Source organism: Xiphias gladius, chromosome 8 (assembly GCF_016859285.1).
Source record: "Xiphias gladius isolate SHS-SW01 ecotype Sanya breed wild chromosome 8, ASM1685928v1, whole genome shotgun sequence".
Lineage (NCBI taxonomy): Eukaryota > Metazoa > Chordata > Actinopteri > Istiophoriformes > Xiphiidae > Xiphias > Xiphias gladius.
The window spans coordinates 28,695,687-28,722,240 of record NC_053407.1 but is presented as its reverse complement, the minus strand read 5'-3'; the positions used below and the strand labels follow the sequence as shown (position 1 = coordinate 28,722,240).

Below are 26,554 nucleotides of genomic sequence, written 5' to 3'. Positions count from 1 at the left end.
AAAAAGCAAAAAAAAAAAAAAAAGGCAAAAATAAATATACAGCAAATTCATACAACATTTACATTACAATTTTAGTCAGATTCTGGAAGATTGTTAGAGGATATTTTAGTGTCAGCGACAGGTGCGCGGGGGGGGACCGGGGTTGAGGACAGGGGAGTCATCGCTAGTCGTCCCACTCGTCGTCGTCCTCAAAGTCCTCATCTTCCTCGTCATCCTCGTCTTCGTCTGGGAGAAGAAAAAAACACAAGACGAACATTTAAAGAGAGTGTGGAAATCCAGAGAGTTAAAAACTTTTTCACATAGACTCGGCAGGACGGAAGCCGCAGGCTGAAGAATCAGAGCTCTGCCTCGAGGCGACGTTCCACATTTTGCGAGATATGCTCATTGGCTTTCCTGCTGAGACGGAGGTCGATACCACTCTCTCCTGTGTGTACAGTAAAGGAGAAGCTACAGCCAGCGGCCGGCTAACTTAGCTTAGCACAAAGCCTGGGAACGAGGGGAAACAGCTAGCTTGGCTCCGTCTCAGTTAACAGATGGTGTTTAGAGTTGGGGGTTTGGGGCCGTCGAAAAACCAAAGAGAGAAAATGGGCGTTTCACGAGGGGTTGAGTGCCGGTCTATTAACTGGTCAGGACCACTAACTTCCTGGGGTCTCTGCTGGTTGCCTGGTCCCCACCGAGACACGGTCCAGCTCATAAGCCTCTGTGAAACCACGAACTGCTGTTTTTACACACAAACATATACAAGTATCTGGTATCGATCTTCTCATCCATCCCACGGCCAGAGAGCGAACAAGCGCGTTTTCCAAAATGCCGAAGCATCTGCCTCTTGGGCCAGGTAGGAAACCCCGGACGTTGTGGTCACGCGCTACGTGAGCCCCGGGTAACACACAAGTTACCTGAGGAATGGATGGCTTTGCTCCTCTTCTGCATCACTTCCATGAGAGCGCCGACGATGCCCGCAGCAGGAGCCGGCGTCGGAGGGCCGGACTCCGGATGATCCGGCACCTGGAGACAGACAAACAGATCCAGTTCAGTTTGCTACAGGTGCAGTCACGTGGTTTCTATGGCCACGTGAATCACAGATTATATTCACAGACGGTATAGTAGAGATGTTCATTTGTAGGTAAAATTTGAGCAAAACAAAATAAAAAATAAAAAATATTTGCCGGCTTTCTTTTTTTCTTTTGTTCTAAATCTGTGTTTTCTGTTTTTTTTTTTTTTTTTTTAAAACAATTTTTGCTCATTCATGTTCGTACCGAATAGCGACGGCAGAGAAATGAAAGGAAATGGGGAGACGAGGAATGACATGCAACAAAAAGGTCCCCAGCTGGACCTGAAGCAGGCGTGCTGCAGTTCCCGGGCAGTCACAGCGAGGCCCCCGTGACTCCCCGTTTACAGATTTCTAAGTGAAGTGATACTTTGATTATAAATAAACACTCGGATGATAATGTAAATTTAGTTCTGTGTTCGGTGCGGAGATCTGTAGAGATCGTCTCATCTGACTTTGGATATTGAGACAACCAGTGTAAAATACCTTTATATAAACTGTTTGGTTTGTTTGTTTTTTTTTACCTGTCTGTCCACAGGTTTTCAGAACATATCAGAATGTAAACAGAGGAGAGTGTCAGCAATGGCGGAAAAAAAGAGGCCCGTTGATGCAACATTATGAGCCTTTGACAGCACAAACTAAAACGCTACTATTAATGACTTTTGTCTCTTCTATGGTTTTTCCTTTTTCTGTGTGGGATGATTACGTTTTTCTGGAAGTACAGTTCCCATCATGCCTCGGGGTATACAAGCAGTAAGCATATATTGCCATGGAGTAAGTGAGTCAGCTACGGGCTGGACATGGAGGCAGAGTTTTTAGCCTGTTTTTGACATTTTTGCATAATGACACCAGTAACGGTTTCCTGAACTAGCTCTTAGCAGATCCCGTTAGCGCTCTGGTGTCGGAATGGGACGCTGCCATCGTCTTACGGTCTTGAGCTGGATCCCCTGTCGGATCTGGTCCAGCAGGGCGTCTCGTCCGGTGCTGGAGGCCGGCGCTCGGTGGTTCTGCTCCACCTTCTTCAGCTGGGTTCCTCCTCTGATTTGCTCCAGCAGCGCCGACTTCCCGCCCGGGCCTGGCGAATGAGGCGAATCTCCGCCCCCACCCACACCGTCCAGCTCTGGAGGGGGAGGAGGGCCGGGCGGGGGAGGTGGAGGAGGAGGGGGCGGAGGCGGAGCAGGGGCCGAGCCGCCACCGCTGCCAACTGGAGACTGCTGTGCTAGTGGGGGAGGCGGAGGGGGTGGGGCTTGGGGGGCGAGGGAGGAGTGCGCGGAGGACGGCGGAGGAGGAGGTGGAGGCTGGTGGTGGTGATGGTGATGGTGGGGAGGAGGAGGGGGCTGGTGACTTCCTCTGGTGGGAGGCGGTGGGGGCGGTGGGGCACCCAGAGTTCCTGGTCTGGAGGGGGGTGGGGGAGGGGGAGCTGAGGCGGGTGCTCTGGACGGAGGAGGGGGGGGAGGGGCTCCCCGGCCCCCTCTGGATGGAGGAGGAGGTGGAGCCGAACCGTGGTGGGGCGGAGGAGGAGGAGGAGGGGGTCCGCCACGAGAAGGAGGTGGAGGGGGTGCTGCGGGAGGGGAAGATAAGAGACACGAGGACAGGTTGTATCAGTGCACCTTACGATGACAACACACAGGCGTCACTGTCACCTGGATTTATACCCGGGGTTCAGAGGCTACGACGCATCTATGGCGGCGACGCACACGCGTGGATCCCGCGTGGGGACAGCGAGAACTGAGGGCGGCTGTTTGTGTTTTCCCCAACATGTTTCTGAATTTATTAAAACGGAATAAAACGGATTTATAAATCATTTCTATGGGTTACGTTATATTTCCCATCAGTTACTGAGGCTAACAGAGGTACAGCAGCTTTTTTTTTTTTTTTTTTTTTTTTTAAGTCATTCTTTAAGCAGTAATGCAGAACCGTGTTCAGCCTCCAAAATGTGAGGATTTGATGCTTTTTCTTCGCCACTTACGAAAGCAACCAGAACACATTTTTCCAGGAACTTAAAATCATTTTGCATTAGCAGACGAGGCTTTTAAAAAAATCCCAGACTTCTGATTTAGTTTCTAAAGGGAGATGAACTTCCGTTCCTTTCAGAGGATTTTCTACCTTGTCAAAGGAAAAGAAAGTCTTCAGTGTGAAGAACTGCAAAAACTGGATTTTATGCCAACACCGTGTTCCAGTGACACTGGCCTTCAGATGTCCATTAAAAACGAGAACTAAGACAGTGTTGACAGTTTAACACAACAGCTCCTGAGCAACTCTGAAGTGGAAAAAACAAAAAAACAAAAAAATTAAAAAAAAAAAAAACATCAGAAATGCAACAATTATAACCATAACAACATTTTTTTTAATTTTTGATAAAAAACAGTTATTTGTTCAGTTTACAAATCGTACAAATAAAATGTCAGACAATCATAAAAAATGTCTTTCCCAGTTTATCCAAGGAGACAAATGTCTTGTTTTGTGCAGCAAACTGTCCAAAACTCAGATATCAGACAGAAAAGCAGCAAATCCTCACACTGCAGTAAAATCCTGGTGACACTGATGAGAGTTTTTATTATTCTTATTATTATACTTATTATTCTGGATCACTTTGACACGTCAAAATGATCTCAGAGCGAGCGCGTGTGTGAGCGTGTGTGTGTGTGTGTGTTCTCACCCTGCCTCCTCAGCTCGTTCTTGACGGCCTCCACGCCGCCCTTCTTCTCGATGAAGTCGTAGATGACCTTGGACGTCTCCCGGTCCTTCAGCTGAGCCTCGGAGATGCCGCACATGTCGAACAGGTTCTTCAGTTCAGGGTCCAGGTTGTTCAGCTGCAACGTCGACAACACAGAGGACATTTAAAACAACACACACACACACACGCTCCAGACTGCTGAGGCCCGATGACGTGGACGGTAACAGGACTCAGTGTTGTTTAGTGTTGTGTGTCAAGCACACACTTAGGATGGAGGAAATCACCTCGGAAAACGACACGACGGTTCAAAACGCTGTTTACCGATGACCCCTGGTGGTCAAACTACATTTTTGCACGTGATGGCCTCAGCGAACTGCGCTTGCGTGAAGGGCTGGGTGAGGAAAGGAGTGTGGAGCCTCATCACCTCTCAAGTTGACTCTAGAGGTTCAGCTGGATTTATAGTTGAGCAGTACCGGCAGAGCTACACAAGTAGCCACTGAAACTACTAGGGACAGATTCCTTGTCTCGTTTGCTTCATTTCTGATCGGATAACGTTTTTTCCTGATCTAAACCCTAAGTTTAAAACTATTCAGCCGCTTGTCCCAACACAACGTTAATTTTTCATACACTGGGAAGTTGAGCGTGTTTGGTTAAATCGAGAAAAAAAAAAAGCAGAACTCCGGTGCCGTATGTGCACCAGTATCAAAAAACTTCAACTGATACCCAACACTGGTCACTTTCTTCTTTGATGAAATGATTTAGACCAGAACTGTGTTACTGTATGGCTGCTTGGATTTCTTTTCCTCTTTCTTAACAATGATGTTTTTCTTAACTTTTTATGTCTGTCTTTTATCTTTCGTTTTACTCATTTTATTCCTTTTAATCTAACCTATTTTTCTTCTTTCAATTTGGGGTTTTGACTGACTGGTTATTATACTGTTTCACAGTTTTGCAGGGGCATGAAGGAAACACATACGTGCACAGCAAAATGACTAGGTCTTTTCCGAGAGAGGGAGATATAAGGATGGAGAGACAGCGAGAGAGAGGGAGCTCAGGTAGGCGAGCGCCGTGCTACCGGCGACCGTTAGTGACCTGAGCCTGGGGAGAGGAAAACAAGGCCGCATTATAGGCCAGTTGCCTTGGGTTGTAGCCAACGACCTTTTGCGACTGAGCACCTGTTGCTCACAGAAATGAGTTGTGCATCCTGAAGATGTACGACTGATCAAAACTTTAGGTGCGGATCCTTGATAGTTCCTTATTAGCACCTCCTGAGAAGGTTTTTTGTTTTTGGATTCCTCTCTCCCTCTCCTTCGGACGGAAAACACACACTCCGACTCCTCATACAATCGTCAGATGTGTTCATTAATCCTTTTCAAATTCAAATGAAGACTTTCCCACTCCTCGTTGGCTGGCTTCTGTTTTAAGTGTATTCACCCCCCCCACAGCAGAGACAGCTGTGAGTTTCACCCTCTGCAGTGAAGTGTTCACTGCACAGCACCCATACACGGTGTCGGTGCGACATCTGGTGGCCAACAGGTGGAAACGCAAGTCTGCCTCCAACCTGGCAACAAACCGAGACCAACCACTCAGCTGCTGAGCTGCAGCTCCGCAGGGTCGGGATCTCGTGTGTTCAGGACGGTTCCGAATGCTCGGCCGGCGTAAACGGAGACAATTAAAAGGCGGAAAATGGAAAGCAATCAGCGGCCAAACTCAACGCTGACACGCATCGGCAGCTCTGGTTGCGCCGAGAAACCAGTCAGGGTTTTCTAAACAGCCTCCAACGATGTTACGATGCTGTTTAAGATCCAGATCAGCTATTTTGCACTGGACGCTGTTGTTCCCTGCATTTAGAAATGCAGTTTTCCTTCACTTCACTTGGATGAATGTGGAGTTTATCACCACAAGCTTTTGTTTTTTTTCCCTCTACATTCCTCTGTTGAAGATGCCCCTTTGCTTCAGTGTGTTTAAATGCCAGTTCCACGATGCGTCTAATGATAATATCCACGTTATTTACAGGATACAACGTGAGAGGGTCGGGAATGGCCTGGGGCGCAGGACTACTTTTTATGGCAACATCACGGCCACGCAGCTTTTAATCTGAAGTGCCGCGGTTATTCATGAAATGGACACTTTTCTGAGTGTGTTGTAAAACAGGAGAGCTTTAGAAGGGTGTGTGTGTGTGTTTGTTTTTATTGATTGGCTAATTAGGTTCTCCGGTACGCAGCTCTGTGACGGGTTAATGAGGCTGTGGCCTGGTTGCCTCCGGAACATTCTGCGTCTGTGCCGCTTCTGAGACGCTGCGAGATGTCTGAATATGAGCAGGAAGCAACAAGAGCCTATTGTGCGATTTCATCATGCAGCCACCACACAGGTCACTATTGTGCTCCCGTGCCTCTGCGTGTGTGTGTGTGTGTGTGAGTGAGTGTGTAGAGGGGGGTACTCACATCAAAACCTGTGTTTGGATCCCAGCCCACGTGACCGATGTGCCTGAAGAAGACGGGACAGATATGTGGTGAGATCACACACACACACACAAATATACAGACGTACATGAACCAGTTTGCATGTGCACGTGGGCGACCATGCGCGCATGCTAAATAGTGAGCCCACACACACACACACATCAGGCAGAGAGACAGTGTGGTCATTGACCGCTCTCAGACTCGACATGTTTACTGCTGCCATGAAGCAGAGTGTCCCAGGTCTGTGAGTGAACACTCAGTCCACACTACAGGGTCCCAAACAAAAATAAAAAATCCTTTTTGACTCTAACCCCTTTCAAAATCAACTCTGCCTGCGCTTGCCACAATCGCGCCTTTTGAAGAGGTTTGTTTGAAGAGGAAGTTAAGTATTTTTCACTCAGACTGAAACCTGACTGTTAGTATACAGACGTGTAATGTCTTCCATGTCACCACTCGAGTGTCTCTGCTTCACCGTGGGAACTACAAACTTACACCAGCAGGTCGCTGTCACGAAATGGAGACGCGGAGACAGGGAGGGACTGATGAGAGACACCACGGAGTCGCAGTACGGTAAATGTGGGATGAAGCTAGATCCACGGCGGGGACGGAAAGTCGGGATCTCGTAGCCGCTGCTGCACAGATTTTGGACCACTCTTTTTGAATCTGGTCCCAACCCAGAGCTGAAAAACGATTAGTCGCTTAACTGATTAGTCGATGGACAGAAAATTAATCTGAGACTATGCTGATAATTTGACTAATTGTTTGACCAAGTTCTCAAAACAAAAAATTTTTACCTCCACTAATGTAAGCACTTCCTGCCCGTCTCTGTTTTATACCCCTGTAAACTGAATGTCTTTGGGCTCCGAACCGTTGATTGGACAAAACGAGACGTTTACAGATGTCCCACTCTCTCTCTCTCTGGAAAACTGTTACACATATTTTCCGACAGTCTATGGACAAAATGATTAAACTGATTAATCAATAAAATAACTTGCAAATTAGCGGATAATGAAAGTTGTTGTTAGTTGTGGCCCCACCGCCAACCTTATGACATCCTTTAATTTCCCACCTGGCAGGCAGCCATTTGTTTCATGTCACTAACTGCTTCATTGTTTTTGTGATTTATGTGAAGTGGCTGCTGCAACACTGCAATTTCCCTTTGGAATTAAAAAAGTACACAATCCATCCATCCATCCATCCAATCCTACGAAAAGTCCCTTTTTGAATTCATCCTTTGAAATAAACTGGAGACTTGGAACTTGCTTCAGATTTGTTTTTCATCACAGCTCATGATTAAAATACTGAAAATCAAAATGTTTAGAGCAAACTGAATGGTCACTACAGTGAACATTATTTGAAAATCCAATATACACTTTTCTTGAATATATTTGTTCCCTTTTTCGTTTTAACACTCAATACTTTATTTCTAGTTAAAGCTGCTGCATTTTCTTCCATAATGTTTCTCTATATCATGATTACTCTTCTTTTGCTGAATTTTTTTAAATCAGAGTGCTGTTACCGCTGATCCCATCCTGTATTTGTGATGAAGGAATTGAAGCTAACACAACCAAATGACTGAGTTCTGAGTATACTGTCAGATTCCTAATGGAAACAGCATCACACTCTCATGCTGCTGCAGCACCGAAGCACTCACTGATGTGAAATGTGTGACACGACTCACTGGAAGTTGCTGGGTGTGCCGATGTCAGCCTTTGTCAGCTTCTTCTTCTTGCCTTTGGTCTTCTTGTCCTTGCGGGTCAGGCCGCTGTGGCTCAACATATTGTTGAGGTGGTACGGCTGCTGGTGGCTGTGGGAGTTGTGGAATCTGATGTTGTTTATCTCCGGGTTCTTGATGTCCACTGTGGCCATTGGCAGAGCTGGGCCTGCACGCAGGGTGGGAGAAGAGGGTGGTCAAATGCCCACGAGCCGTGGCGGATTTTTGACAATGAAATTTCCACTTGTGCACCACAAATATTAAAATCTAATCAGCAGATTGTCAAGAAATGTCCCGATCTCGTTCCCGCTCGAGGATGAACCTTTTCCTCTAGTACCACCCTTAGGACAAAACTCTGAGTCTGTTAAGACTCCAAGAAAAGCTACTTCATCATGATTTTGTTTGTTCTGTCCAACACTTAACTATTCAGGGTTTCTGCAGGGTTCACCACGTTAAATTTAAGACTTTTGAAGACCTTTTAGTACCACATAGAATGTGATTCAAGGCCCTTTTAAACAATACTCATGTATGTACATTTCAAGAGTTACTGTTCGATGTAACTGCTCCTCTTTTACATTCTAGCCGTGAAGAGATCCCTTCCTAATGCAATTCCATTGGAAGAGAGAGGGGGCAAAACTCACAGAGCTTGTTCTGTGCAAAAATGCAATCTATGGTTCGGCCAAAATGAGGCTTCAGAAGTCTGAGTCAGGCAGAAATGTGGATATTTTCCCAAAGTTGCAATCTTTTTATAACAAAATTACCTCTTTGTTTTTCTGGCCAACCACCACAGCTCAGCTAGGGAATGCTTACCAGAGCAACAAAAAGGGTGGAGTCTGAACTAAGGAGACTTATTATAGGAAAATATCTACTTATCTACTTGAGGAGACTGCTGAAGCCCCATAATAGCTGAACTGAGGAGGCATTTTATTACACAAAAAAGGGGACTGTAGATTTTTATTCCCTCTTTTTTCCAATTGGAGAAGAGTTAGTGAAGAGATCTCCTCACAGCCGCTGTGGAGAGGCAGAAGGATTACAGGAACCCAGAAAGCTTTCAATGTATATATGGGCATGTGAGCAATGTTTTGAGATGGAGTTGAAAAAATGTGAACCAATCTATTAAAAAAAAAACAAAAAAAAAAAACACGTTCAATGCTACAACGTGAAGTGCAGCTAGCCTCGGAGTTGTAACGGGGCACAGACTTATTCGAGAGCGGCAGGACATTTTTCCCTAAAATTGACTCTAAGATTGAGATGATGAGCTTCCTACCTACTTAGCAGTAGCAACAGTGCTTGTTGCAGGTCTGACAGCACCGACCGAGACTCCTCAGAACAAGGACCGAACAGCCTCGCGGCTCACTGGCCCTACCATTCTTTTGGTTTACTTTGCATACTTAAAAAGTGTCACAATCTCCTGACAGCAATTGACAATTGCACACACATTTTGTTTTAATAACTGACATCACTACCTATGACGGACAGGAAAAAGGTTTTTTTTTTTTTCCACCTTTGCAAATCAAGTGTCAGACTAATACCTTCAAGGGACTGCTTTTCAGGACAGAAAATTCAACGCCATTATGACTTTAGATCTGCAGATACTGTGGCTGCAAGGAATACTGCATCCTCTAGGGGATGAGAGACTTTAGACTGTTGGTCTGGTTTTTAGAGACGTAAATAATCTGATTGACTCTCATAAACTGTCATCAATATGCCTTTAATAATCCCTGGTACCTGAGGGATCAATACGGCAGTGGGCTGGTACAAACTCTGTCATGTTTCACGTTCACTAACAGTGATTTCCTCCATCTGTTCTGAGCTTTTATGATCCATCTTTTCTAGTATAAATGCCGAGCGGCCCTCCCTCTCGTACTGTTGGTCAGGGCCAATCAGTCCTCGAATCCCTCATAATCTCCACAAACCGCAGCAGCATCTGACATAACCACTAATCCACTGCTAATCCCAGTCCAAATCCCCGGACTCCCCATGAATACTAGATTTCTATGAAGAAACCAACGGGCTCGCTTCAACTCCGCAGAACCGGGACGCCGCTGGGGGTTGTTTCGAAATTTTCAAGCAGTTCTGTGTAAGCCTGGGTATCAGAGATGAGTGCCTCTAGAGTACTGACCGAAAAACTTCTACAGTAAGATTCATGAAAAATGCAAAATATTTGGTACCGAGTTTTGATGTGTATGTAACTTTGTCAAGTACTGAAAGTCTACTGACAGTCTACATTAAAGATTCATAATCCCGTTTCTTCTTTGATAGTAGATCAGATAGTTCCTGATTAAAAGAATCTTTTTTACCAATTTTAGGCTGTATTTGGACAGAGCTTGTGTTTAAACAACATTTAATATTTTAGAATCTTGGTTTCTTTCGGGCACTGAAAAAAGGGTTTAGTAGAAAAACACGTTTATATTTCTCAAAGTAGGATATGGAAAAATATATTATTATATATTATCAGTACTAGCACTAGTAGTTATTATATGCATTTAAAAAATGGGATAATACAGCATCTAAATGCATTTACTCAGCACTGGATGTATTAAGAGAAATGGATGACCAAATGGCTCAAATTGTGATGATATAAAGAGTCATTTCTAGGGGTTTGTGACACTCAGGGAAATTTTCTTTGTTTTACAGCAGTTACTTCTGTAAACCCACAGCTGTTCCTACAGGCATTTCTCTATCAGCGTTCTTGTCTGTTTTGTTCTCGTTGTGAATCATCAACGGTCAAGTACTGCCCCAATTCAAAGCCCACATTTCGACAAGAACTCTTCAAATGACTAGAGGTGTTATTACTTCACCCACTGTACCAAGGACGCTTTGGGAGGTGGGGGAGTGTGAGCGAACTTGGCGCAGACAAGTATCCCAGCATGCATTTCACAGACTGGTTATCGCTGCCGCATGCCACTGTTTCCAGTCATTCAGAAATTTCAAATATGTGGTCGATTAATACAAATAATGTGTAGCCTAAAATTTGCTCTGGCGTTCACATAGATGCAGAGATGTGAGGACTCGTTAGTGAGACAAGAGTGGCTGGTTCACTCACAGGTAGCAAACTCCCGAGGTTACCAGCCAGTCAGTCTCAATGGCCATCCTAATTACGTGTGCTGCATCCACCTGTTCTCGCAAGTTTGGACCTGCCATGTTCAGACTCGGGTTCTCTGGAGTTCAAACTCGGCGAGTTTAACTCGGAAGTCAAAACTGGCACAGAATAGGAGGACACAGTACTTTCAAACGTCACCTCCTACCTGGCTGGATACAGCACTGACCAGCCATTCAAGCTGACAGCAGTTTATCAATGAACAGCATTTATGAAGGACCTTCGGCTGGATTTAAGAGCGCACAACAGGTAAGGAGCGAGTCAAACAATGAAGGTAATCCCTGAAGGACCATTATGAGCAGTGTCTTCCCCTACAAGAGTCATTTTTACCAATGTTCTCACAATGAGGACCAGAACAAAACATTCGCAGACCGAGCCAAATCCAGGGCAAACAACACTGCACTGTTCGTCTCGTGTTTCACTGCTGAAATGTCAGAATGGATCTGTGCCACTGGAGAGAAACTTCAATGAAAGAACGATCTGAGGCACGAATCCATGGAGTTGATTGAAGAGACGACTGATCTGTTCAGCATATGTTAATCCTGCTCTTTACAGCTTTAGTGTTTGCAAACAGTCAGAGGACTTAATGAAAGTTAACAGTCTTTTGGGGTGACATGCAGACGCAGCTGCTGAGGAGAAGATCCAAATTAAAGTTCTGATGCACTGGGACCATTACTCACAAAAGAGCTCTAAGGAGGGATATGTGTGCTGCTCACAAGCCATTTTTACCCACAGAACCTGTCAGATTGCCAACTCTTGAATCAACATCAACTACCAAAAGCTGGCTCTACCACTTCCCACCATAATGCTTTTATAAGCTTTGACATTCCCAAATTTTGACAAGTGTCTGTCTCAGTTTCAGTCTTCTGTCCACACTGGCATTATTCTTATTTGAAAAAATAAATAAATAAATAAAAGAGGAGCTTTTCGAAAATATTATCCAGACTGAATAGATATAAAAGCTCCAGTCTCATGTTTAAGCATTGATGATGGACATTAAGCTTTTGCTAATGTTTGCTAACTGTATTGTAAGCCTGTTTGGGAGCCATGTGGCAGTAAAGTTAAGAAGCCAACTTCCTTTTCCATCTAACATCTGTGATGATCATTAATTTAGCATGTTTTAATTTTTTTTTTGTATCCTGTGAATATGGCAATCAAAAAAAAAAAAAAACAGCAATTTGACATATGTGTGTCAGTACAGCACCACACCACAGCAGTGAATGATGCACGTCATGCAAGTCCAGTTGAGACTCAACAGAGGGATGAGACTGTCCTACTCATGGATGTATTGTAAAGAATGGGACTCCAAAATGGCGCTCATTCATTTAAATGAAAATGTTATGCCCTGCCCATAAACCAAAAAAGTTTTCCCGCTCTCCGGTTTGCTTCCGTGTTATGCAAACCATGATGCCATGAACATAAAAATTGCTTTTCTAGATTCTGGGAAAGTTTTACAAACACAAAACCTTTGGAGGTTTAAAAAAGTCATAACAGAGTAATAAATGAAGCTGTTTGCGGTCACAGGTTCCCTGTCAACAGTTTTACTGACATATCTTTTATAAGATTGGTCTAATGGGAAAATGCTTTGTAGGTCCCATGGGATTTTTTGCTGCAGTGCCGCAGTTTGCCACTGGGGTGAAATGGTAGCAGAGGTGAGTAGCGCGATGTATATTGCTCTCTTAGCACATCCATGTTCCCTCTGGTCAATGCATGTTGGAGACCATCAAGAGTTTTCTGACCGAAAGTAGTCAAAGACGTGGAGATTTCCCCGTTTTCCTGCGGATCAGGTGTTTCAGCGTGGAAAGAGATCTTTGCACTGGTGTGGAAACACCACATTCACGAGTAAAGAGCTTATAAAAATCATGCTAGCTTGTGCGATTACACATAGCCCTTAAATCAAAATAGCTGATCACACAATACACCTGGTGTCATTAACTTTTATATGTGTTTTTAATGTCAGGCGACTCCGCAATCATAAACTGATAATGTGACATCCACTGAGGAATGATGACATTTATACACAAAACAAATGTTCAGCAGCAGTGACTGAGGGGGGATTACCGATTAGGCCTAATGTGCACCATAAAAGGGTTTAAAGGGAACAACTGAGACCATGTGGTCTACATATGGCACAGATGGACCTCCTGCTGATCAGATTAACCTGCAGAAGACTCCACTCTGTGCCAGTGTGAGAGTCTCGCTGGCTGTGAAAAACCGCAGACAACGTGTCAGGAAACACCACAACTCAACACTGCAGTCTCCTGGCATTTGTCATCCAGTCATGTGAATGACATGATTTTTGTAGGAGATGCTCAAAGAGCATGAACACTGTTTTAATCAGTGTCTCGCTTCTGCATTCATACAGTGAGCTGCTCTGTAAAACCACATCCTGCTGTTGCTGGAGACATACATACTGCAGGGGGGGCGTCACAAGATTTTCTGATCTAGACTATATTTCCCCCATGTGTCAGTTATAGTCTAGTCAGAGTGACCAAGAGCACTGTAGGGCCCCAGCAGCTCTCTATTTGGTTGCCTTTGTTGTGTAGATTCTATGCACCAAAAAAGAAGTAAACAAGTTGGGGACGAAGCGTTGGCGCTGAAACAGGCACCGTGTGGTTTTTATACGAGCGAACTTGAGGGGCGTATGCGCAGTATTTATAATGTCTGGTGCAGGATCTTTGTAATTGTTAATAGCCTACAGGTGTGGTGGTTGTGAAAAGGACGGGCAAACAGTCATTACACGATACAGCAAAAGGGATTTCGAATCAATTTAACCAGGAAACTACAGGCTCGGCTCTCATTTGCTACTAAAGCCGGATTTCGCAGCAAGAGAGAGGTTACGGCAGCCCTGCCATGGATACCTGATTTATAATTCACGGTTGGATTTCACCTGTTGATAACACCACCGCAACACAAGACTGATCAAACATTAATTATAAGGCTGCTCTGCTACGTTAAATCAAATTCCCTAACTGAGTTTGTAGTCACCGTTCTTGTTGTCTCCTTCTCTGTACCCCTGATGTGTAGTTAGATATTTGCGGAGGCATGAATCAGCTACAACATAGGTACAGCAGCTACAAGTGTAGGCTTAGAAGATGTGCATGTTAAGTCCTTAACACACTACTATAAATCCCTGTTGTGGCTACTGTGGGTGTTTGTCTGGGATTCAATTCAGCAGCTCCCCCCCAAACACAGCAGGACACACACGCTGATTATATCAAAATATGCTTCTTCCAAGTCTGAAGGACTCAGAAAGGCCCCGACCGGAACTGAGGTGTCATGAATGAAACTTTACATATATCTTGAGCTAGAACACAAGTACAAAAGCCTTTCATTTATTACTGGGCGACAATAATAATAATAATAATAATAATAATAATAATAATAATAATAATAATAATAATAATAATAATAATAGCAAATGTTGTAACTATTTGGTTCAGCCGTCTGTGACTTTAGGACTGAAAACCTGAAGCTTCCTGCCATAAATGAGGTGTGTGGCTACACCGGGACACTTCTCCATCTTCCTTCTTTTGCTATTAATTTTCTTGTCTTCTTATTTATTTTGTGGTTAATTTCTCTCCATTTTTTTTTGATGTGTCCAATGGTACTTTTTGTTGCTTGGGTGAATCTTGTGTTCATGTTAATGGCATTTTTGTGGTTTGATTTGAAAAACAATAATAAAAAATAAAAAAAAGTTACAAATAAATAGATATTGATGTATCATCATGATAACTGGTCAAAAATATAAAAAAATAAAACAAAACAAAACACTGTGTGCCACTCTGAGGTCTTACTGAGTAGTAAGCAAAATTGAATCTGCATGATCAATATTAAGAGTTCAACATACCATTTTTAGGGTCACCTCTTTTCTCTGCAAAAGAAAAATTAACACAGTTATAGTTTCAGAACAAAATTAACAGGACTTGACTAACTTAATAAAAGGAAAGTTATTTAGAGTTTTTTAGAGGCCAGAGAAGAAGGTGAGCTGTTCAAGAGTCGGAAATTGTGTTGAGGTTCAGTTAGTACGATTCTGTGGCAGTCAGAGTGAAGATGACAGTTTTAAAGCTTTCAAAGTTTCGAAGCAACGACAACAACAGAAAAAAAAAGCTGCTGTCTCACGTCTTCGACGCCGTGGTCAAAACAGCCAGAGGGACAGTTCAGGAAGTCTTTGACACGAGCAGAAGAGGAGAAGCATAAGGTTTTCAAAGCTGAGTTGTGTCTGACCCCCCCCCCCAGAAACCCTTCTGTTTCCCAGCTCTGTGAGCCTTTGAACCCTCAGTCATCATCAGTTTGAGCAGTGCACTTCAAAAGGCCAGCATGCTGAGAGGAGCTGGAGGGAAGCCAGAGAGGAGCCTCGCTGCAGAGTCGTTTGATACGCAGAGTTTTACTACGGCAGAGAAAAAAAAACAAACACTGAGCTCACAGCAGCAGCGAGAGGGAGTAAAGTGTCCCCCGCCGCACCTCAACTTACGCCCTCATCTAAGAAAACACCTTTACAGCCAAACCCAGGCGGGGAAGCGGGACGGCTGATGCGCATTCGTTCATTTAGCGCCGACGTGGGTTTGACCCATGTCATTGTGTGGTCTGAATGGCGTATTACACCGCTGAGATGTGCATATGAAACATTTAGAATCGGTGGCGTTTGCGGAAGCTATGCTGGTCCCTGAGCTTGCAGAAATTCATTAACGAATTAATCAAATCTTCCACATCCTCAGTCATTCAAGGGTTCAATCTTAAAGAGGAACTCCCCTTTAAATTAGGTTTCGCGCTGTACACATAATCGCATAGATTGTTGTCGGCGATTTTTCCACACACTGTGCGAAAAACCTCCTTTTGCAGGTTGAGATTGGCTCTCTACGTGGCTGAAGTGACCAAAGAGTCGTCACTATCCGTGACAGATAAAAGTGGGGGATGCGACAGTGATGGTCAATATGCCAGTCCTGTGTCCCTTGTCCCCGTGTACCAAAATGACCAAGTGTCCAACAGTGTGTGGGATTCTTTGGCTCCTTCTAATTCTTCCTTTCTGCCCCACAACGTCTATTTTCAAAATTCATTCAAATATCTCAGCAACCCCCAAAAGGACAACGGAACCATGAATCATCCGTGTTTACTGTTGCTGTCTTTAATTAATATCTACTCTTCTTGAGATGTAGCTAAAGAGCTTCAGGAACGTTTTTATTTCCTGGGTTGACTTTTGACTTCACTTTATAAGCCCTGCTCCTCTCCCTCATACAGCCTGGACACAAGCGAGGCAGAGAGGTGTGGGACCCGGATTCAGGTTGTGTTAGTAGAAGCAGAGGTGAGTTCTGTAGTTTGAGGTGAGAAAAGTCACACGGGTTGGGGAAGCAGACCAAGAAAAGCTGAAACACTGAATCTCACCGGTTTTGCGTTGCCGTCGGTTGAGCAGGTCATTGATGGCGACTCTGAATCTTTTGGCCTCTTCTTCACTAGCAAAATTCAGACCAATCTGACAGGTCTGAGAGGAAGAAGAAGAGCCACAGATGAATAAAATGCAATCTTCGATTTTATGCAAATTAAATGCTGCCCAGAGTGAAGTCTGAGTGATCAGAAGTGGATTTTTACTCCCACCCCAACCGCTGCTTAGTCAAGCTACCTTGTTGCTTTGTTGGATTTCTGCACTTTTTCTAAAGACTGATCCTTTTTTAACTTTCAGAAGCTCAAACACCAGCAGCTTTTTTTTAAAGAGCAGACACGTCCTGAAGTACCCTGCAGCTGCTTTGCATTAGTGTCTGTGGCAATGGCAGAAAAAGGCTGAGTGTGAGCAGACCCTGATAGGAATATTTGGCTGTGTGTAAAACGCATTCAGCGATTATCCCGCTTTATTACACCCGATCAGTGAGACCAGCTGCTGTGGACACTTAATCATGAAAGAGCTTCACACATACGTCTCCTGCAAACGAGATGAAATAGGATCTGGAGCTGCCGATGGAGAAGTTGTGGTACAGTTCCTGTTCAAACATGGTTTTCCCTTCCTGCAGAAACATAATACAGAGAAAGAAATATCAGAAGAGACTCTTCTTTAAGTTTAGAAAGAACCAAATCTGTCACTCAGATTTTCATGCGATGACCAGGAATCCCATACACTTTAAATTCTTGCTGTTCATTTAAAAAGGTGCTATATATAAGTTTTCTCTGTCGCCGAACGTGGTTTCTTGATGGTAGCGGGTGGTGGGGACGGTCGCCTTGCCAGGAGCTTCGCCTGGGCCGGGGCTAGCTGGCCTAGCACGCTAACTTCAGTAGAAGACAGGAGGTGATAGAAGCAGAGGCGAAACAAGAGTTAACACTGGCGCTGCTTTCCACCGCTGGAGACAGAGTAAAGGACTGAAGTGTGATGCTGAACTCGCAACGTTTCTTCTAGACTGGTAGGTACAACAGCTGTTAATGCTCACGTTGGCTGTGCAGCGATAGCAAAAACTTACATATAGCACCTTTAAAAAGCAAACCATCCCTTTTTAGATCGATTTCCTTCCTTTCAGACAGTCATTGCTCTCAGTTCATTCCTATGAAAATCGATGCTCTAAACCAACTCCATATAATTCTCCTTTTCACAACATCCACCTTTTCCGATGGTCAGTCTAATTTGATTTGTTTTTCATTAACAGCGACACGTTTGTTAGAAGAGTTAAAATTATTGGATGCCAAGTGAGATCACTAAGGAGATCCCTGCATTACCAACCACAAAGATTTTTAAAAAAGTGCCGTGGATCTGCATCGTGTGTTTACTTTCTGCAGGTTGACTGAAATGACTTGAAACCAGGGGTATATTTTGTCCTCGGACACTGTAATATCCGGATGGATTCAAAGCCCGCATGAGTCTGACAGTAAACAGAGACCAGCGGCTGGTAATTTACTGCGATCCATTACAGTTGCACATCTTCTTTAAAGCACCGTTTTCATTTCTTAAATGACTGCCTACGCTGTATGTATGCAGTCTGGCCACGGCCCACACACTGTAGAGGTATTGTAAAAGACAAAGACGCGGAGTGAAGAGAAAAAACACGGACAGCTTCAATCGAAGTGTGTGAGAACAAAAGTTTGACATTTCGGGAAAAATGCTTGATTGCTTGGTGGTCCTCTGTCCTCTGGTGCTGAGTTAAAGGTTTACAGATGTTTCCTTTACAGAATGGTCTCACTCACCTTGATGTCAAACACTCTGATGAAGTAGGACCTCTGTGGGTTGTCTTTGACCAGACAGGCCACTCCACAGCATCTCTTCGCCCAGCTGGCGCTCCGCTCGGCCACGTACACCTGGACCACCGCCGAACACAGAGTCTGAACAGACAGAGGACAGGGGACAGGATGGTGATTACCAAATGTGTACAGTTCATCAAAAAAAGAACACTTAAAAAAAAAAAAAATCAACAAAAGCAGTGGTGAAGCTGCTCAGTCAGGAGAATTTTAACTGCTTGGCTGTGATCTCCCTCCATTGTGTGTCCAGATTTTACACAAAACATCTGGTTCCTTGTTAAAAAGCCTTCAAGCTCAACATGTGTGGCAGAGCAGCCAACAAGGAAGACGAAATCTACACGATGCATAACAATTCAACAGTGATAAGGGCTAAAGACAGCGCACTCCTGCCGAACCAGGTGGGAAACACGAGCAGCTCATTGGGGCAACACCGAGACCTTCTGAAATCAGAAGTCACGCCTGCAAATATCTTAACAGTGGATTCTCAAAGGCGCAGAATAACCTGGATAAATTCTTTGCTTGGCTTTGGACTCGAGCACATTAGAATAATGAAAATAATAACTACGTCAAAGGGCTGACTTTCACCTGAAATGTGAAGGGGTTTTACATTCACATCAGGTGAACAGTGAACAAATTTTAACCCTTTTTATATACAGTTCCCCAAGTTTCAGGGATCAAAATTAAATGCACATTTTACTAATATATATTAATTAGGCCTCAGTATGGCCTCAGTATGCTTTAACCGAGAGCTTGTCGGACGGTCAAACAGCTTCTGACGCGTCCTCATCCCACACCTTTCTGACGTTGGAAGTGATTGGACGAGTGTACCGAGGTGAGAAAGCGAGCAGAGATTGAACTTCTCTTTCAGACCTTCTGGCTGGAAAAAAAATGCAGCCCTCTCATTTACTTGAATGGAGCCAATCCATCTGCGCAAGCGGGGATGCCAGTTCAGAGGGCTGAGGCGTAAGAAAAAAAAAAAAAGAAAGAAAAAAAAAGTTAAACGTCATCCAGCAAGGCCATTCACATACATGTAAGTGCACATTCTTCGCAGGCCACTTTGTAACACTGCATTTCTACTGTGTACCTTGCGATTGTTGTGACAAAAGCTGAACTAGTTGCCACCATGACAACTTTCCAGGACTGTAAAATGGTGTCTTGCTATTATAAACAATTGTGCAGTGTTTTAGTCTGCGATAAGCCTTTAAATGCATGAATCTGCAACTGGACTTCCATTTTCTTATCTGTACCTCAAACAACACGCCCTCTCCGACACAGCACCCTGCTCTGTTTTAACACAGGGCTGTTTTCTGCCCGGATGCCTGCTAAGTCATTAGGATAAATTGTCCAGGGACCACGATCGTCTCTACAAAATTTTGTGCCAATCCATCTGTTAGGTGTTAAAATATTTCACTGAATACGAGACCTGCTGATGGTACGGGACGAACAGTCAGGTGATCACCAGTCAGCGGGATTCATTTTCTGGTTTTCTGGATACCGTACAAAGTTTCATGGCAATCAATCTAACAGTTGTTGAGTTATTACAGTCTGGACCAAAGTGGTGGCCCTAGAACCACACTGCTAGCGTGGCTGAAAAAGGCGGATGATTCAACAACATGAGGTATAAATTATTATAAGAATTATCTATGTTTTGGGGGCAGACGTTGTTGCCACAATCATCGTTGTTTGCTGCAGCATTAAAATTTCCCTTCATTGGAACCAAGGGGGCCTGAATAAGGAAAAACAGACCCACACCGAAAAGATGCACCTCTTCCCTGACAGCGCTGCGTCAGGCCTGCACTGCAACAACTTCACTTCCTCCTTGTTTTGGGGGCTTTTTGCCCTGAGTCTGGTCTTCAGCAGGAACACACACTATCAGGCCCCGGCCCTAAAACCAAACAAACAAAAAAAACCTCTTTGTTTCCCTGTCTATCTTAACGATCCTCCTGCACTGTCCTAAAATTGGAGGACTGTGTATTAGATTGGTCATGAGTCTTTAGCTGATCAGAGAGTATGGATGTGAACATCTTTTAAATTAAAGCTGAAAGTCAGCTCTTCCACCTTACAGTGGGTGTCTCAATTGAAATCCAGTGTATCTGACATTTCTCTAGAGTGTTTAACCTTTCAGCAGGAGGGGGAGCAGAGTCCAACTGCTTTCCTGTCCTCAGACTGTTCTAGTTTGTGATCTTGAGGTTTCTGCAGGGGTCACACTGTGTTAATTCCTCTGCCGGGATTTCTCCCTCCGCAGCAGAAAGTAACTCCAGCCACCAGGGGGAAAAGAGGAAATGCCACTGGGCCAGTTTCCTCCTCTGTGATTTATGAGGTCAGAGGAGCAGCAGGAAACGCTTTTCAGCATGAAATCACCACTCAGCATCACACAGGAGAGGTCAAAGGTCGGCTGTTAAAAGCCCCATTTAGGCTCTGTAAAAAAAAAGTATGCACCAATAAACACAAAGAGAGAGAGACACTACATGATGTTTAAGTCATCAGTCAAACCAAAACATCAGTCATTCTCAGGTTGCAGCTTCTCTAAATTGAGGATTTGTTGCTGTTCTGTTTTCTGTCATTGTTACCTGAATATGTTTGGACATAAACAAGCCTTTTGCAGACATCACCTTGTACTCTAGGAAACGGCGATGGGCTTTTTCCCCACTATTTACCGACATTTTATAGACTAAACAATCGATTTCCCACATGGAGAGATTAGCTGTTGGACTGTTGGTCAGACTAAACACGACATTTTAAGATGTCATTTGAACTCTGGTAACCTGCTAAGACTACCAGCTTGAACAAAAACGAACAGACTGATTGATGATGACAATGATCATTTGTTGCAGCCTTCCTTTAAATTCATTTCTATAAAAATCGGCTTGCAGACACTTAACTTGCTATAGATGCTAGGCCGTCAGAATGGACGTTTAGTCACCTTTAGTTTTTTTGCTAAGTTCTGATACTGTTTAATAGTTGGAGCAGTGAACTCTGTTGACTGACATCGTGTGAACGGTGGTGCATCTGGGATTTGAGAGCTGGCTGCTGAACAGCCAACGTGTTCAAGAAGAAACTTCGCATCCTCTTCACAGCAGGTGCTCGTTTGTCCTCTGGAGCTGATTCTCAGCAGTGGGCTACATATTCTCCCATGTAATGGGTGCTTGCTTCAGAGCACCACCAACAAGACGGCAAAGCAGCCAGACCGCAAGGTCCACTCAGTGGCTGTTCTGGAGCTTTCGACTGAACCAGCTGTCATGGAATCGCAGATGTTGAGATTTCCATTTTTCTGGACTCGGAGGGCTTCTCGTCCATGTCAGCTCTGAAGCTGCCATTGAAAGGTCATTCTCGACCTTGGAAACAGCAGTTGACAAACACAATCTCACCCTCGTCTTATGGTGAGACTGTTTTGTCAAGTGCTTTTTTCCAAGGTCAAGAATGAGCTTCCGCTCCCACTGCCAAGAAGAGTTTTCAAAACAGTCACTGCTCTCAAGTGCTTTACCACGTGATGAGAACGAAACTTCAGACAAAAACTAGATCGACTGATCGACAGAAAATTCATTTTTATAATAGATTTATCATTTTAGTCATTTTTCAAGCAAAAAATGCCCAGTAGTTTTTCATTACATCTTATCCATTGTGGGTATTTTCTGCTTTTCTCTGTTTTATATTAGAGAACATTGAATATCTCTGTGTTTTTGAACCAACGATACAAGAAGTTTGAAGATGTGACCTTGAGCTGTGGGAAATTATCTATTTTCTGAAACTTTTAAACTGAACGATTAATGTGTTAATTGAGAAAATATCAAGCAGATTGCCTGATAACAAATTAATTGTTGGTTGCAGCCTTACATGAATTGCCCCTCATCTCAAGTTTCAAGTTTGTAACAGTTGATATTTATAGAAATCAACTGAAAGCAGTGGCTTGTTGGAAGGTAAACTTTGTAGTTATCAGACTACACTCTGAGCCTATTGTAATACAGTATGTGGTCAATGTTACTAACGTATTTCTTTCTGCCTCAGACTACGACTGATTTTTGGTACCTAAACCTTGGATCCTGATTCAGAAAAGGCCGAGAAACTAGCTGTACACATCCAACAGTCATAAATTCAAACTATCTAATGCAGTAGTCCCAAACTTTATACGTAATCTGACTCCAGATAAATCCACCACAGAGCCGTTTAAAGTGCAGAGGGACTCTCCGCAAATTAGCCACATAACTTTAGGAAGATTATATCTAATATTTTCTGAAATTGTATTTATTCATTTAAGACACCATCCCCTTGCATAACGGAACACTAATACCAAATGTAATAACACATTTTATTTTCAGAGTCAAATCTGTATCCCCAGATTTAGCTTTAATATTGTCACCGATATCTGCCTAACTTTCTAATCCTGCTCTGCGAAAAGAACCCCGAGCACAACCCTCCATCTGGGTGTGTGTTTGTGTGGAGCAGGGGGAGATCAAGTCTGAATACAACTTATCCTAAATGCTGGTCTTTAACTGAGACTTACTCTAATCACCAAAACAATAGTGGAGTTAAATTACACACAATTACACTTCACTTAACTGGTAACAGCTGGAGTTAGCGCTTGCTGCAATGTCAAATGTTTTGTTTAAGATATAAAAGAGGGCATTACAGTAAAAACCAGCGGTTTTAATGCTCATTTTTATTTCTTCGTTGGTTTTTACTTTAATCTGTAAGTTTTCAGAAGATGGGAGGTGGGTGTGAGTGAGACAACTGCAGTTGTAATTGCCTCATGAATTTGTTTTCTTGAATATGACAGTCGGTGGGGACCTAGCCATGGCTGGAAAGAACAATATAACTATCAACACACGCAGAGAGGTAACATCTAAGTAACTAAAATAAACCCACATTCAGTGAGACAGATGGTTTTGTTTTAACAGATCAGATTATGAACAAGCTGCTGTCTGCAGTATTTTGTTTATAAAAAAATTCCCATGAACGCTGCGGCAAATTGAATGTTTCATAATGCTCAATAATGTTAAATGCCAGACCGAGGTTCCCCTAATGTATGGTTGCACTGGTCAGTAGCGCTGGGTAGCATTTTAAATCTTATGCTACTGGTGCCAGTAAGATAGAGAAAAAACCTTGGTTTATTGCGCAAAAGAAGCCCAAATTCTCACGTTAAATCATGTCTTAACACGGGAATCACTTAAACAACTTTGTCTACAGAAAACACAGTTTAAATCCAGCAAAATCATGAGACAATAAGAAGAAAAAAACAATAAATCAAAAAGATTATGAATCTGACATTTAAAGTTACGGCTTTCAGTGCTTGACAGTTTTTGATACTTGGTGCTACAAACACATTTGAGTCACTACTACTAACAGTATTAGGGTTCCATTACCCAGCCCTCCTGGTCAGTACAAATCTAACTAACCAGTCTTGGTTTTGGATCCGTGCGGCCGCTTTTTGTAGTCGACTCTGCGGGCTCAGCTCCAGCTCACCTCCAAAACCTGCTGCAGCCGAGATTAAAACCTGCTGACCTGGCCTGCCACCACCACATTACATCACCCCCCCCGGTAGATAACATTAAGCCACAGAGTCACATTTTATGTGTTTTTGGCCTTATCTGAGGGGATTTTTGTAGCTAGTTATGATTTGGTGTTGAAGTGAAGAAAGGTTAAAACTATGTTCAGTGGTACAACATTCAGATTTGCTGGTTTTAATGTTAAAAAGTTGTTGTTTTTTTAATTGGAATGGTATATAGCTAAGTGGTGTGGCCCTGAAGTGTCTAAGTGGCGTCAATGACAACAGCTTCACTGCTTCCTGTCCTATCTCCATATGTCAAGAGGACAAACGACCATCCTTGATGAAGTGGAAGGAAATGCTGCACTCTAACAAGTCCTTGCTCCACATGCACTTTTTCAGGTGACGCAACATTTGGGGATTTTATAACTTGAAATACTTTAAATACTCATGAAGTTTTAAATCAAGGTCAAGAAAAAGTGGTTACAAAAAGGGCATAGCTATTTTTAGACTAATTGGAGCCTTTTTAAGACTTGGAGTGACAATAAGCCAGGTGTTATTCTGTCCAACAAATCTGTTCAAAGAAAGGTAACACTTTCTGGACAGGTTTAAAATTTGTTCAAAGAAGCCTCAAGCAGCTTCAGCGGCTTCACAGACGTGGGAACAAGACCAACTCGTTATCCATGCTGTCACCATGCCAACTTATCATCACATAAAAACAAACCTATATAATGAAGTTTAACACAGCCTCATTTGCCTGGTGTGCCAGCTGGAGTCTTCCTGGGGCTCCTGCTGTTCCAGGTGTTACCACAGAAATCTGCTATACTTTGGTTACAGTCAGACTTCACACTACAGGCCATTGGTTTGGACTATTACAGCTAGGGCCAGGATGATTGAAATTTAGAAAAAAGAAAAGGAGTTTTTCCTCTCCACTGCCGCCAAGTGCTTGCTCATGGTGGGAATTCTCAGGTTTCTCTCTATCATACTGTACGGTCCTGACATTACTCTATAAAGTGCCTTAAGATAATGTATGTTATGATTTGGCGCTGTATAAGTAAACTGAATTGAATCTTTGATTACTGTTGCAAATAATCTATTAACTGTTGAGTCAATATAATGAAATAAAATAGTGAAAACAAATGTCCGTCACAGCTTTCCAGAGCACAAGGTGCCTTGCTTGATTTATCCAAAACCCAAATATATTCAGTTTACAAAGATTAAAACGAGGAAGGCACCAAATCAACACAATGGAGAAACTGCAACCAAAGCAAAGGTTGGCATTTTGGCTTGATCAATAACGTAAAAGATAGAGATAATCTCTATAGTTTCTAATTAATTTTCAATTGACTAAATGTTTCAGCTCTCATAACACATATCAAAATATGGAACCATATCCAAAATACTATCCAATGTATCATGTTTAAAGGTCCATTTGCTTTTTTTCAAGATAACTATTTAGATGATATATAATCAAGTTGCTATAAGTCAGGATAGGGCTGCCACTGACGTTTGTCAGAAAATAGTGACAAGTGGCCATCACAGTTTCTTAAACCCCAAGACGACATTTTCACACGCTGCTCGTTTTGACTGGCCAAGCGTCCTAAACCTATAAAGGTATTCAGATCACTTTCACCGAGAGAACCAGCAAATACTCAGATTTCAGGCTCCAAGACCAGTTAATTTTACACTTCTTTGACACGGACAATGAATGTTTTGTTGATTAAATAATCGAATAATCAACTGCTCCTCTCAGCTCCAACTGATATTCTGATGTATCGACGACACATGGGCATTTTCGTGTTCTGGAAACGTTCATATATGCAAAGTACAAGTGAAATACGTATGTTACTGATGTAAACAGACCTTAGACAAAAAAACTTACTTGTAGCTACTGATATCTGGATGGCATTTAAATATTTTTCAAGTGTTAATGTTGTAATGTTTGGATTTAGTCGTTGTCCCTAGTTGGTCTCTGTATTCAACAAACCTGTCAACCACATTTAGAGTGGCAGTAGCTTCCAAGGGTTGACCTTTTGTGGTGGAAGCTCAGAAACTGTTTACATCTGGATCACTGGTGGTACCTTTTCAGGTGGAGTTATACGAAAGAAACCCAAGGACAAACCGTATCAAGAGAGTGTCGGCGTTTTTTTGTTTTGTTTTTGTAACCCACCAATAAAAAATGCGTGTAAATAGTGAAAACGTCAAGGAGTCAGAGGGGTCACAGATTTCATTGTAAGACCGGGGCCCCCGGTTTGAAAGCCACAGCGGTGTCAACACATGCTCTGCTGCCCCATTTCAACGGAGATGGGTGAACTGGAAGAAAAAGCACAGGCTGACATTTTTATATTTTGTCCGGGTGCATGTACCTGCACCTCTTTTTTTTTTGAACCTGCAGGTGATAAACAAACAGGGAGAACTTACGGCGCATTTCCTTCCCAGGTAGCCGAATAGGCACTCGTTCTCCTGCGGGGTCAGGAGGAGGGAGCCGACGTTAGCAACCCTGCGGGGCGGCGGGTGGCTGTTCATGGCTCCGAATTCTTCAAGTTAACCCCGAAACAATGCGGTTATCCCCGGACGGGCTCAGCAAACTCTACCGATTACAGAAAATCCATGCAGGCTCCGGTTGCTGTGGCCTGCAACCGGATCATCTCCGCTGAGTCCGACTCCGGGCTGGAGGGCGGAGGAGGAGGACGGGGAGGGTTTTCCCAGACTTGGTGCCGCTCAAGAAAGAACCTCAACTCCTCCGTTTGGTGCGAATTAAACGGATTAAGGACCCGTTGTGTGACTGTAGACGAATAAACGCTCAACTTTCATTCGGAAACTCCAGCAGCTGCAGAAGCGATGCGTACATCCAACATG

At 43.5% G+C, this 26,554-nt stretch overlaps 1 protein-coding gene across 1 annotated transcript; it reads right to left on the bottom strand.

Annotated features, from left to right (window-relative positions):
- Nucleotides 1-26,554, bottom strand: wasla (WASP like actin nucleation promoting factor a). Its single transcript, XM_040134146.1, has 11 exons — nt 26,117-26,554; nt 18,163-18,297; nt 16,911-16,997; nt 16,384-16,480; nt 14,852-14,875; nt 7,869-8,070; nt 6,170-6,212; nt 3,708-3,861; nt 1,978-2,609; nt 897-1,005; nt 1-225 (listed from the first exon to the last, which is right to left on the bottom strand). The coding sequence occupies exons 1-11, from the start codon at nt 26,219-26,221 to the stop codon at nt 164-166; spliced, it is 1,650 nt and encodes a 549-aa protein (XP_039990080.1). The 5' UTR covers nt 26,222-26,554; the 3' UTR covers nt 1-163.

Excerpts from the sequence above, each read along its gene's own strand:
- wasla (XM_040134146.1), bottom strand. The coding sequence starts at position 26,221 with ATGAACAGCCACCCGCCGCCCCGCAGGGTTGCTAACGTCGGCTCCCTC. Across the intron at positions 8,071-14,851 it reads AAGAGGTGACCCTAAAAATG|GCCCAGCTCTGCCAATGGCC; the intron begins GTATGTTGAACT and ends CCCTGCGTGCAG. Across the intron at positions 2,610-3,707 it reads GAACGAGCTGAGGAGGCAGG|CACCCCCTCCACCTCCTTCT; the intron begins GTGAGAACACAC and ends CCCCTCCCGCAG.